Here is a 12,773-nt window from a genome sequence, read left to right as displayed (position 1 = left end):
GACCCTACCTCAGAAAACCAAAAAAAATTCAAGTCTCATCTATAAATTGAAGCTTCTCTGTTGCTATGTAATTGGGATTTGATGTAATCTAATACAGTCAGTTTCTATTTGCACAGGACTTTGAGAGCCATCCTATTCCTATTTCTATATAAAAGTAGTTAATAATTACCTTATCAAGAGCAACTTCCATATTAGCAACCTTTTCTTTCAAGCGGCGCTCCTGGGACCGCAGCACCTCCAGTTCTCCGGCCATCTTGTTTTTTTCAGTTGCAACAGTACTTAGTTCCTGGCTGAGTTTACTCTTTTCTTCTTTCAAAAAATGTTTCTCCTATGATCATAGAAAAGTGTCAGAAGTATTGGTGATGTAGATGCTGAGAAATGCCAAAGATACAAAGCTTTTATTAAAAGACCTTGAATTTGATATGCTCAATTCTGGTGGCATTTTATTACTTCTTAGTTGGAGCTGGGAACTGCTAGGTCAGTGTTATTATATATTCTTTTTTAAATTTTTAAAAAATATTTCATTTTTATTTATTTATTTGTTTGACAGAGAAGGAAAAAGAGAGAAAGAGAGAGAAAATGGATGCTCCAGGGCTTCCAGCCACTGCAAATGAACGCCAGACACGTGCGCCCCCTTGTGCATCTGGCTGACTTAGGTCCTGGGGAATGGAAACTGGGTCCTTTGGCTTTGCAGGCAAATGCCTTAACTGCTAAGCCATCCCTCCAGCCCTTATATATTCTTTATTTTTATTACTACTAGTATTCTTTGTAGGTTTAATCTTTGATGAAATCTGTGAAGTATGAAATAACTATGTGTCATAAGAAAACTGTTTTGGGGCTGGGGAAATGGCTTAGTGGTTAAGGGGTTTGCCTGTGAAGCCTAGGGACCCCAGTTTGATTCCCCAGGACCCACATCAGCCAGATGCACAAGGGGGCCCATGCATCTGGAGTTCATTTGCAGTGGCTAGAGGTCCTGGCATGCCTGTTCTTTCTCTCTATCTGCCTCCTCCTCTCTCTCTCCCTCAAATAAATAAATAAAATATTTTTAAAAATGGCTTTGGCGAATTGGTACTGAATTTTACTAAAGTTTATTTTAAACAACAAGAGATTTAAAGAAGGTGAATTTATTTGAAAGTTTTATGTGTTTGTATTTTGTTTCAAAGTTTCACAAATGTCTGCTGTAGAATCTGTGACCTAAAAACAAAGGAGACACATAGTTCCTACCTTCAGGTCACTTGTCAGTGAGGGAAATGAGCTTACTGATACAGTCTTGAATATTTTTAAAAAATCCAACCGAGGGAAGAGTCTGTGTGAGGAGGAGGGAAGTGTCTGTGGGCTACAGATTAACAACGGACACCCAGAAGGATATCCAACCCACAAAGCTATAGCCAGTTATCTATATATGTGGAGACTGTCACATAGAAAATGAAATCAAATCCAGGGATCCAATCAGATGCAGAGAGTGTGCATAAAAAATAATGTACACAAAAAGGACTAAAAGATTGTTAGTTTTTGATGCTCAATGACACATGGGAATACAGAAGTGTCTTTTTTCTATATTTTATTTTATTTATTTTTTTTGAGTGAGAAAGAGGCAGATGGGTGGGGGAGAGAGAGAGAATGAGCACACCAGGGCCTCTAGCCACTGGAATCAAACTCCAGATGCATGCACCACTATGTGCATTGACCTTATGTGGGTACTGGGGAACCTGGGTCCTTTGGCTTTACAGGTAAGTGCCTTAACTGCTAAGCCATCTCTCCAGGCCAGAAGTGTCTTCATTTGTCTCATTAATGTTTCTCATTATTGTATAGCCTCTGAGTTAGCATACTTATGAGTACTGCTATGTAGGCATAATTTCATTTTACACACACGATTGTATTTTAATACACTGTTCAAAGAGATTGTGGTTCCCTGTGACTGTTAATTTATTATATAATCTGGCATCATGTGAAGAATAAAATTGCTTCCCTAAACATTACTCATAATAAAAGTTTCATTAAAAATGCAAAAGAAAATAGTTTGCTCCTTTTTAAACTTTTTGTTGTTGTTTGGTTTTTCAGTTTTTCAAGGTAGGGTCTTGCTCTAGCCCTGGCTGACCTGGAATTCACTATGTCGTCTCGGGTGGCTTTGAACTCATGGCGATCCTTCCACCTCTGCCTCCTGGGTGCTGGGATTAAAGGCATGTGCCACCACACCCAGCTGATCCTTTTTTGAAAAAATATTTTTTATTTATTTTTATTTGCAAGCAGAAAGAAAGAGAAAGAGAGACAGAATGGGTGTGCCAGGGCCTCCAGCCACTGAAAACAAACTCCAGATGCATGTGACACCTTGTGCATCTAGCTTTACATGGTTACTGGGGAATCAAACCTGGGATGTTAGGTTTTGCAGGCAAGTGACTTAACTGCTGAGCCATCTCTCCAGCCCAAGTTTGCTCCTTTAAAAACATTAAATAAACAAACACAAAAGTAAAAAATGGAGTGTTACAGCGGTAAGGAAAAATGAAGTTATGAAATTTGCAGAAAAATGGATGGACCTGGAAAGTATTATACTAAGTCAGGTAACCCAGGCCCAGAAAGCCAAGCGCCACATGTTCTCTCTCATATGTGGATCCTAGCTACAGATGACTGGGCTTCTGCGTGAGAATGAAAATACTTAGTAGCAGAGGCCAGTAAGTTGAAAAGGAGACATAAAGGGTGGAGAAAGGAAGGGAGGAGGATACTTAATAGGTTGATATTGTATATATGTAATTACAATGATTGTAATGGGGAGGTAATATGATGGAGAATGGAATTTCAAACGGGAAAGTGTGGGGGTGGGGAGGGAGGGAATTACCATGGGATATATTTTATAATCATGAAAAATGTTAATAAAAATTTTAAAAAAAAATGGAGTGTTAGAGAGGTGGTTTAGTGATTAAGATGCTTGCCTGTGAAGCCTAAGGACTCATGTTCAACTCTCCAGACCCCATGTAAGCCATATGCATAAAGTGATACAAGCATGCAAGGTTGCACATGTGCACAAGGCGATGCAGGCATCTGGAGTTCAATTACAGTGGCTGAAGGCCCTGGTGTGCCTATTCTCTTTCACACTCTTACTTTCACTCTCTCACATTAAAAAAAAAAAAAAAAAGCCGGATGTGGGGACTCACACTGCTACGTCCACGGTGACCTCGCCTGTGTAGCAAGCAGAGATGCTTCTGTACTGGAAGAGAGCTGAGGACAGAGGGCCAGCACTCTTCGGAGGGATGCCCCCGGTGACCCCTTGGCAGTCAGTTACTGTAATGGTTCCTGCTGCCCATGAAGTCACGACGACCTAATTGCTGGCGCCAATGAGCTGTTTTCTGCATTCTGTTTCTTTCCTGCTTCCTTCTAGTTGTTTGTCAAAGAACAGCTAGTTTCTACGCTACGCTTACTATTAATCATGCACTCAATCAGAGTACAAAAAACAATTTGAGTATTGAATGTGCCCCTCCTATGATTAGGGCAATGGAGGAAATGTATAACTCTACTAGGAATAAAAAATTAACTCTAGAACAGTTTTTAGATGATGTAAAGTAAAAACAGCTTATGATGTTTTAGAACAATACTGATCCTGAGAAAGTAAAAGTAGAAATGTCAATCGGTAATGTTCATAAGAAGCATGACAGTTCTACAGAAAAGGGGTTACAAAACTTAGGCATTCCCACCAGAAAACTTCCTGTGGGGTATGTTCAGTACTTGATCAAGGGTTGATAGTAGACTCCCAGAGCTGGGAACTACCTAGATCCACTCCCCTATGAGGGAGGATATGATGAATTCGGTAATAGATGAATGAATTATGAAGGAAAAAGGCTATGGCATTCTCTTCCATTTATGAAATGCTTAGCAAAGACACGTAAGCCTTGGTGCTTATACTCTAGACAAGAAAGAAAAGAATTCCTGGAAAACATTAAACCAGCCTTAAAATATTGATGGTCTTTTGGATAGAAACACTTTTATAATGAATATGAGGATTATATAAATAATCTAATAAGTGGAAAGAGATGGCTCTCTGCTCGGTTTATAAAAAATAAATAACCTATTGTTCACCTTACATCCCTTACCCCAAGCCTCTATTCATGTAAAACTGTGGTCAATGGGGCAAGACGTCCTTCTTAAAAAAAGGGAACATTCCTGCCTGATAAATATTACATGTATGCTTACAATAGAACAATACTTAAGATTGTTTAGATTAATGATTTCTGAGATCACTTGTTGGCTTGCTAAGTTTCCCTGTTCAATCTGTATAAAACCTTCATGAAACCTTCAGTAAATTGCAGCAGCATATTCAACTTAGAGTGTGTCTGTCTGTCATTTCCTCGCCGAATCCCGAGTTCTCCTTGAGCCTTCGCCCTTGTTCTCCCTCGGTCCTGATCTCCCCGAGAGTCAGTCCGTGGCATCACACCTTTAATCCCAGAACTCCAGAGGCAGAGGTGGGAGGATCACCATGAGGTCAAGGCCATCCTGAGATTACGTAATGAAATCCAGGTCGGGGGGGTAGGGGGAGAAGGCCAGTTTGTTAGGCTTGCCTCAAAAAACAATTTTTTTTAATGAAGGGTTGTCAAGTTATATCAGTAAATCCAGTCTATATTTTTGGATGTGTATTTTTCATAGTGCAGACTTTAATAGAGAGCTGAGGAGATGAATAGAAATAATGTAGAAGGTATTGTCACTGCTACACCCATTTTGTATACAAATAACTTTTTCTTTTCCTTAGATTGAAAAGAAAAGCCCCGGCACCCCAGAGAGAAAGATCTATTAATTTTACAGGTTTCCTCTTGTTATGTTGAGAGAATATCACTTTTTTTAGGCAGGCGACCCCTGGATTTCCAGCAGGAAGTGACTCTTAAAGCCCTGTGACCTTGATTTGGGAAGGAAAACCAGTACTTTAGGTTCCCAAAGCCAAAAAAGGAGAAGAGAAAAGAATATGTTCAGGATAAGAGAGGAAAGAGAGAGAAAGTGGGAAAGAACAGAAAAAGGAAACACGTCAATACAATGAGGGAGAGGCACACACACATACACATATTCATTAGTTATTTAGTTGAATTTTAAAGTATTTCAGGGTCTCATCACGAGTAAGTACTTGAGTTGTACTTATTATTTTTTACTGATGCCATTTACTTTCTCACCTTCGTTATCGTCAGTTCTGTTGAATCCACACTGATTGACATCAGGGAATGTTTGAACATATCACAAATGCCATGTTGGCTCTATGAGCAGTTTCATTCATGAGAAACACTAAGTAAGTACAGAACCACACCTAGCTAACCAGAGTTGTACAGAAATACACGAAAGCATACAGGCACTCTCTTCTAACAGTGATCTGTCAGTTACCTCAGCTTACCTGCATTATGAGACACATCCATTAAAATCTGTGGTTCTACCTTCCTTTTACCCCTTCACAGTGATATACAAGCTACTATTCCTCATGCAGTTCCATGGGCAAACTTAAGGTCTTTTTTCAAGATAAAAGGCTACCCTTATTGTATTACTTCTTAACAATTTTGCATGTGTAAAATTGTGCTACTATTGTTCTGTGTGTAAATTTACTAATGTAATCCTCTGGATCTTATTGCTATTCTAAAACCCTGTAGGGTTTTTAAAAAAAAATTTATTTATTTATTTGTAATCAGAGAGAAACAGACACAGAGAGAGTGGGGGGGGAAAGAATGGGCACACTAGGGCCTCTAGCCATTACAAAAGATGCATGTGCCACTTTGTGTATCTGGCTTTCATGTGGTTTCTAGGAAATCTAACCCAGGTCTTTAGGCTTTGTAGGCAAGTGCCTCAACCACCGAGCCAGCTCTTCAGCCCAGCCCTGTAGTTTTTAATGAATACCTTTGCACAGAACAGTCAGTTTTAGGAACACATTTGTCACATTATGACAGAATCAATTATATTATGTCATTCCCCTTCTCCACCAGGAATGTCCCTTAGACAATTTTCTGCACTTTAGACACAAGCTATTTTTCAACATCCTGCTCCAAGGCTGCTCTTGGAACTTTTCCCATATTCTCTTGGTTAGAAATAAGCTTCCCCTTTTTCCCACTGCTCTTTGTATTAATGTCATGTTTTATGCTGTTTCATAGTAATATTAATATTGTGAGTGACTAACGAGTGATTCTGAGGACAGAGACTCACCTTATTGGCATTTGTCATAGCCTCTTCCAAAAACTGGATCTTGCTCTGCAGGGCATCAATCTGACCTCTTTTGGCTGTGATTTGCTTTTGCATCCCCATTGCCACCTTCATAGCTGGAAGGGGGGAAAAAAGCAAAGTATGTATTTTGAGAAACGTCAGTAATTGGTACTATAATTTACTACTGCAATTTATGAATACATGACAAGTGAGATTCACTGAGGTCCCTGGGAAGTTTCACCATGGTAAAAAGTCTTTAGCAATCATAATACTGGGAGATAATGATTTTCAATAACTATAAAGACATTGCAAACTGGGTAAGATATGTCTGTGGCTTCTTTGCTTCTGGAATTAATTTCATTGACTATCATAAGCTGCCATATTTTCTATTTATTTATTTATTTATTTGAGAGCAACACACAGAGAAAGAGGCAGATAGAGAATGGGTGCACTAGGGCCTCCAGCCACTGCAAAGGAACTCCAGACGCACATGCCCCCTTGTGCATCTGGCTAATGTGGGTCCTGGGTAATGGAGCCTGGAACGGGGGTCCTTAGGCTTCAAAGGCAAGCGTTTAACCACTAAGCCATCTCTCCAGCCCAAGCTGCCATATTTTCAATGATAACAATAAAGCTGACCAAACTCATTTGTGTGTAGAAAATAATTACATAAAAGTGCATACTCATATACACTTTTTACTAAAATGTTTTTTCAGAAGCAAATATTTTAAATACCATATAAGACATCTACTATTAATGATCTTCTTAAGATGCCAAGGATATCACAAACCATCAAGTTTTCATTTTTAGGGTGTCATGTGCTTGGAACTCATTACAGTCTTGTAGTCAAATGGCCACCAAAAGCACCTATATGGTTAGTTTTGAAAACTCATCAATAGGATGAGACTGTTTTAGATAGGTACAAGTCACCCAAATACTTATGACATAGTAAATAATTGAAAAGATGTAGAAAGTTTATCTTTACTTAGAAATTTTAAGTCAGAAAACCCTACGGATTTTGTTTGTTGTTATGTCAGTGGATAAAATATGTTTGAAATAACATTTCTTTAGTGAGATCTGGCTATAACTTAGAGGTTAGAAAGCAAAAAAAAAAAAAAAAAAAAAAATACCACTTGTGAAAGACAAAGCATCAGAGAGAATGAAAGTTCTGATTTCTCATAATATCTAATCTCATAAATTCCATCTAATCTCATAAATTAGGGTTAATAAGACAAGGATAGCACATAGGTTTATGAAAAGATCTAAAATCACTTGCTCACCTCTTTAAAGCATTTGGGTCTGATTAAATGGGTTGAGGTTGGCTTTTAAAGGTAATTTTCTCAATCATTTTATTAAATTTTAAGCTACTTTTACCCAATGTAAACAAGTATTTGAATGCAATTACATACATTACCCAGGTAACTTAATAGCTGTAGCCTGGCTAGAATGGCTGCAATTGGAAAACAGATCTCAAATAAGCCTCTTCAGCACTCTCTCCAGACCCTGTTTTCATAGTATTAAGCAGCAAAAAGCCCAAGTGCCACAGTACGGAATACTTTACAGTTGTGGGTCATCCTTTCATGAGGGCCATAGTATCTCTGTGTCATTCCAGGTTTACAAGATGTGCTGCCAGAGCTAGGCATAGTGACACACAGCTGTAATCCTGGCACTTGGGAGGCAGAGGTAGGAGTTCAAGTCACCTTGGCTGCATAGCTATAACTATACATAAGTCATATAAACCTTCATGTGCTGCTAAAGGACATACAAATCTTCTAAAATTTTCTGAAAAAACTGCAAAAAAGGAAAAAATACACTTTAATAAATACATATATAGCTATAGAAACAGTGAAAGAACATACCATCCCATCTCATTATGATAATACTCATTAATATCACTAATGCACCTCTGGTTCAGCAAGATAAAAAGGGAACAGATGTAGGGTGACAAGAGTCTCTGCTCCTTGTAGTTCAATTGCCAGGGTTTCTTCTCATTTTTATCAGAGAGAAGAAATCAAGAAATACCAATTAGTCACAGACCTATAGTGTACACAGATAATGCACATGTGAAAAATGTGAGGTTGAATGAAAATATAAGTAGCCCATATATATATATTTATATATATATATATATATATATATATATATATATATATATATATATATATATAAACTAGTGATACTTACACATCGAAATTTGTTAGAAATTACTGAAGCAGCCACAGGAGAAGTAAGATTCTAATAATTTAAGGATTTAAGATACATACATTAAGGGCTAAATGAAGCACAAGACAATTTCCCTTAAAACAATGAGTAGGAACACTGCTACACAGCACCCAGCATTCATACTTGTTGCTGTGTATTTCTCACATTACCTGCTACTGTGAACAGGTGGCTAGCAGTATATCCAGGTTTGTGTTTTAATAAATCTAGGACAATGGAATTAAAACTAGGAAAATCTAAGAGAGCCTACCATGGCCGTCAGACCCTTCCATGGACTTCAATGTATTCCGTGTTTGTTCCAGCTCAGACTGTGCAGATTTTAACTGCATTTTCAGTTTATTTGTAGTAGTTTCCATTTCTTCACTTTTATTTCGAAAGTTCCTTTTTAAGACTTCATAGTCCTCTGTATGATACAATAATCAATGGTAGATGGTTTCTTTTTTCTACTTTATGCATGGACATTAGACATATATTGTTTGTAATTAATGACTACAGAATTGTAGAGGCTTGAAGAAAATTGTTCCATATCATTTGCTACAGAAATTAGATGTGTGTACATATTTCCAGGACTTTGTTGGACTGTGTCTTTTAAACCTGCTGTGTGAATCCTCTTCCTTTACCCATTTTAATTCATTGGGGTTTGTCCTCAACCCTTCACATTAGCTTACATCTATTTCATCTTAAACCTTCTTCATGGATGACCACATCCATCACGGCAGATTTCCCCCCCATCTGTAGGCAGAGGAATCTCTATGACACTCAGTACCCTCTGCTGGCCCACACTGTCTGGATTTACCTAATTACCTGCTCAAGTAACCCTATTCCTCTGTACCTTTGCTTCAAGTAATACTTGCGTGAAGGAGTTGTGTGTGGAGGTTAGAAAACAACTTTTGGGTGTTGGTCCTCATCTCCCACCTCCTTTGAGGCAGGGTCTCAGGTTGTTCGCCACTAGGCCAGCTGACCCTAAGCTTCTGGTGGATTTTCCTGTCTCTGTTTCCCTTCATACCCATAGGCATGGCTGGGATTACAAATGCCTGCCACAAAATCCACCTTTTTACATGGGAACTGGTGTTCTGAACTGTGGTACTCATGGCAAGTGCTTTATCCACTGAACCATCTCTCCAGCCTGCCCAACTCATACTTTCACAGGCACATTATGCTCCTCACATCTTCATGATTTTTCTCCCTATGTTCTCCTTGCTTAAACTATCCTTCTACCACTTTCATCTGCCAAATCCTTTGTCTCTTTCAAACCCAGCACAGTACTTCCTGAAGGCCAATTCTCTGCTCTGCACCATGTTTTCACCCACCACACTTCCACTGAAACCCCCTCACCACTTTCTAAACCCTTTCCAGATAGGTCTGGCTTTCACTCCACTGTGAGTTTGCTGAAGTATTTCTATGATGTATTGCAGTGTCTGGTTTCATATTCATGTGATACCATACCACACCATACCAATCATGAAGTGAAGTGTTTATTGTAAGGCTTTGGGTTTCTTCTTTCAATAAATTTGCATAAGTCTATTTATACATATCAGTTTATTAAGCCTCTAATCAAGTTATAACTCAAAGGCATAAGGTTTGTACTTCCATGACAACAAAATTTCTGCTAAACGCCTGCTTCCCTTCTAGAAGTCTGGATCCTAGATACCTCACCCTTCTCTTGGACACTCAGTACAGAATTTCCTAGACTCTGAAGGCTGACTAGGGTGAGTAGTTAGTAAATGTACAACATGGAAGCCCTGAGGGTTTCCGACTTCACAGCATTTCGAGGCTTTGGTAGAACATGAGCTAGCACAACATACCTGAAAGACTGTTTAATTCACTCCTACTAGTCTTCACCTCATTTAATAACTGATCTCTCTCTTGTTTGATGTCCTTCACTGCGCGAAGCCGCTCAGAGCCTGCGTTTACCAGCTTTACCTTTTCCAGCTCTAGGTCGCTCACTCTGGCTTCAAGTTCCCGGATCTTTGAATCTTTTTTATCTTTTAAAATCTAAACATGTGGTAAATACAAAGCAAAGAGGAAGGAGTAAGGTCTATGTTAAGCAATAATTGGATATGATTAGTATTCTATCTGCATTTAATATGCTGTCAGTATTGCTTTGGACATATGAATTAGTTATTTTTTCTCATTGTTGTGTTTTTCTTGTTGTTGCAAGCATCTTAATTGGGGAAGAGGTTGATGGGTTCCCATTTACAGAGGACACAGTAGTCCATCCTGGTGGAAAGACTTGCCAGCTGGTACATCTTGGTCCCCAGTGTCAGGAGCTTATGGCATGCTCTTGGCAGATCACAGAACAGAGAGCTGGGACCAGAACCAGTTCTGCTAGCTAGGCTACAGTTCCAAAGGTTCCACAGCTTCCCAAAATAGCACCAACAGATAGGGATAACAGAAATAAACATATGGGCCTATGGAGGACATTTTACATTCAAACCCTAACAATACTACTAAATTTGTTTTTTTTGTTTGTTTGTTTGTTTTAGGCAAGCCCAACAGATTGGCCATTTTTATTTTTGTTATTTTTAGGTAGGGTTTCACTCTAGCTCAGGCTGACCTGGAATTCACTATGCAGTCTCAGGGTGGCCTTGAACTCACAGCAATCCTCCTACTTCTGCCTTCTGAGTGTTGGGGTTAAAGGCATGCACCACCATGCCCAGCTAGATTGGCTTTTTATATGTGAGAGAAGAGAGTGAGACACACACAGAGAGAATTGGCGTACCAGAGCTGTGGTGGTTTGATTCAGGTGTCCCCCATAAACTTAGGTGTTCTGAATGCTAGGTTCCCAGCTGATGGGTATTTGGGAATTAATGCCTCCTGGAGAGAGTGTATTGTTGGGGGTGGGCTTATGGGTATTAAAGCCAGTTTCCCCTTGCCAGTGTTTGGCACACTCTCCTGTTGCTGTGGTCCATCTTCTGTTGGCCAGGGGGTGATGTCCACCCTCTGCTCATGCCATCGTTTTCCCCTGCCATCGTGGAGCTTCCCCTCGAGCCTGTAAGCAAAATAAACCTCTTTTTCCCAGAAGCTACTCTTGGTTGAGTGATTTCTACCAGCAATGCGAACCGGACTGCAACAGTAAAGTGGTACCAGAAGTGGGGTGGAAATGGGAATGGTCCCACTTGCCATCACCCCAAGTGACCCGTTAGCTAGATTTTTGCTTCCTGTTCCCGCAACCTTATGCTCTGCTGGACTACAAGTCTTGGTCCCAGAGGGGGGAGTGCTTTTGCCAGGAGATACAAAGAACATTCTATTGAACTGGAAGCTAAGACTTCCCCCTGGTCACTTTGGGCTCCTAATGCCCTTGAGTGAACAGGCTGAGAAAGGAGTTACAGTGATTGCAGGGGTGATTGATCCAGATAACCAGGGGGAAATCGGGCTGCTCCTCCACAATGGCAGTAAGGAAGAGTATGCCTGGAGTGCAGGAGATCCTTTAGGGCGTCTGTTAGTGTTACCATGTCCTGTTGTCAAAGTCAATGGACGACTGCAACAACCCAATAGAAGTAGTGTGATAAATGGCCCAGATCCTTCAGGAATGAAGGTATGGGTTACCCCTCCAGGTAAAGAACCAAGACCTGCCAAGGTGCTTGCTGAAGGTGGAGGGAATACAGAATGGGTAGTAGAAGAAGGCAGTTACAAATATCAGCTAAGGCCACGTGATCAGTTACAGAAACGAGGACTGTGATTGCAATGTTTCTGTCCTGCCTTGATAACAGAGTGTTTGTATCTACACCAATATTAAGATTGTATCATTAGCTAAACTGTTGAATTTATATTAGACCCATTGTATTAGAGACTAAGCTTGTGTTGGGGGGAAGATTTTGTGGTTCCGGTTGTACGTGGGATAGTTATGTGATGTTAGGTGGAATTATGAGCTTGTTACTGTTTTCATTTGGAAATTAAGTATGATGTAAGGAGACATGATTTGATGCCAAGTTGACAAGGGGTGGACTTGTGATAGTTAAGGTGTTGTCAACTTGATCTGTTTAGTAATCCACAGACTGCTTCTGGAAGGATCAACTAAAGGAGGAGGTCTTTCTCCCAGGGTGAGCCCTTCCCCCAGAGTGGGCGGCCCTGCTCAGAGAGGGACTTGATATAAGGAAGCTCTGGGTAGAAGAGTTCCCTTTTCCTTCCTTCCTTCCTTCCACTTGGCTGCCGGAGCTGCTCCCTACCTTCTAGCGTGGATTGAAGACCAGTACGTACTAAAGACCAACATCAACTGAAGACCCACGTGGATCAAAACCCAGCAGCTCCTCAGGAAGCCTCCAGGCTTTCCGGCACCATCTGCAGTGCCAGGTCGGGACTGCTGAGGCATCTGGCCACGTGGACTGAGCAGCTACCAGGTTCAGTGATTCTCAGGCCTGCAACTGCTATTGGACTACTGTAAGCTAATCCAATAAATT

General features: G+C 40.1%; 1 protein-coding gene and 1 pseudogene across 10 annotated transcripts in view; one reads left to right on the top strand and one right to left on the bottom strand.

Moving 5' to 3' along the window:
- Ccdc158 (coiled-coil domain containing 158) overlaps positions 1 to 12,773 on the bottom strand; it is a 68,932-nt gene that overhangs the window by 25,770 nt on the left and 30,389 nt on the right. For 9 of the 10 annotated variants that reach the window (XM_045129976.1, XM_045129981.1, XM_045129982.1 and 6 more), the window contains 4 exons: positions 10,179 to 10,368; positions 8,624 to 8,776; positions 6,160 to 6,272; positions 170 to 328 (listed from right to left, as the gene is read on the bottom strand). In XM_045129976.1, the coding sequence (XP_044985911.1) occupies positions 170 to 328; positions 6,160 to 6,272; positions 8,624 to 8,776; positions 10,179 to 10,368 (615 nt within the window). Of the gene's footprint in view, positions 1 to 169; positions 329 to 6,159; positions 6,273 to 8,623; positions 8,777 to 10,178; positions 10,369 to 12,773 lie in introns of those variants that run through there. The other variant, XM_045129986.1, reaches the window with a different exon arrangement.
- Positions 785 to 1,526, top strand: LOC105944519 (annotated as a pseudogene).

The sequence above is a fragment of the Jaculus jaculus genome, chromosome 11 (assembly GCF_020740685.1).
Source record: "Jaculus jaculus isolate mJacJac1 chromosome 11, mJacJac1.mat.Y.cur, whole genome shotgun sequence".
Taxonomy (NCBI): Eukaryota; Metazoa; Chordata; class Mammalia; order Rodentia; family Dipodidae; genus Jaculus; species Jaculus jaculus.
This window is presented reverse-complemented; position numbering and strand designations above follow the sequence as displayed.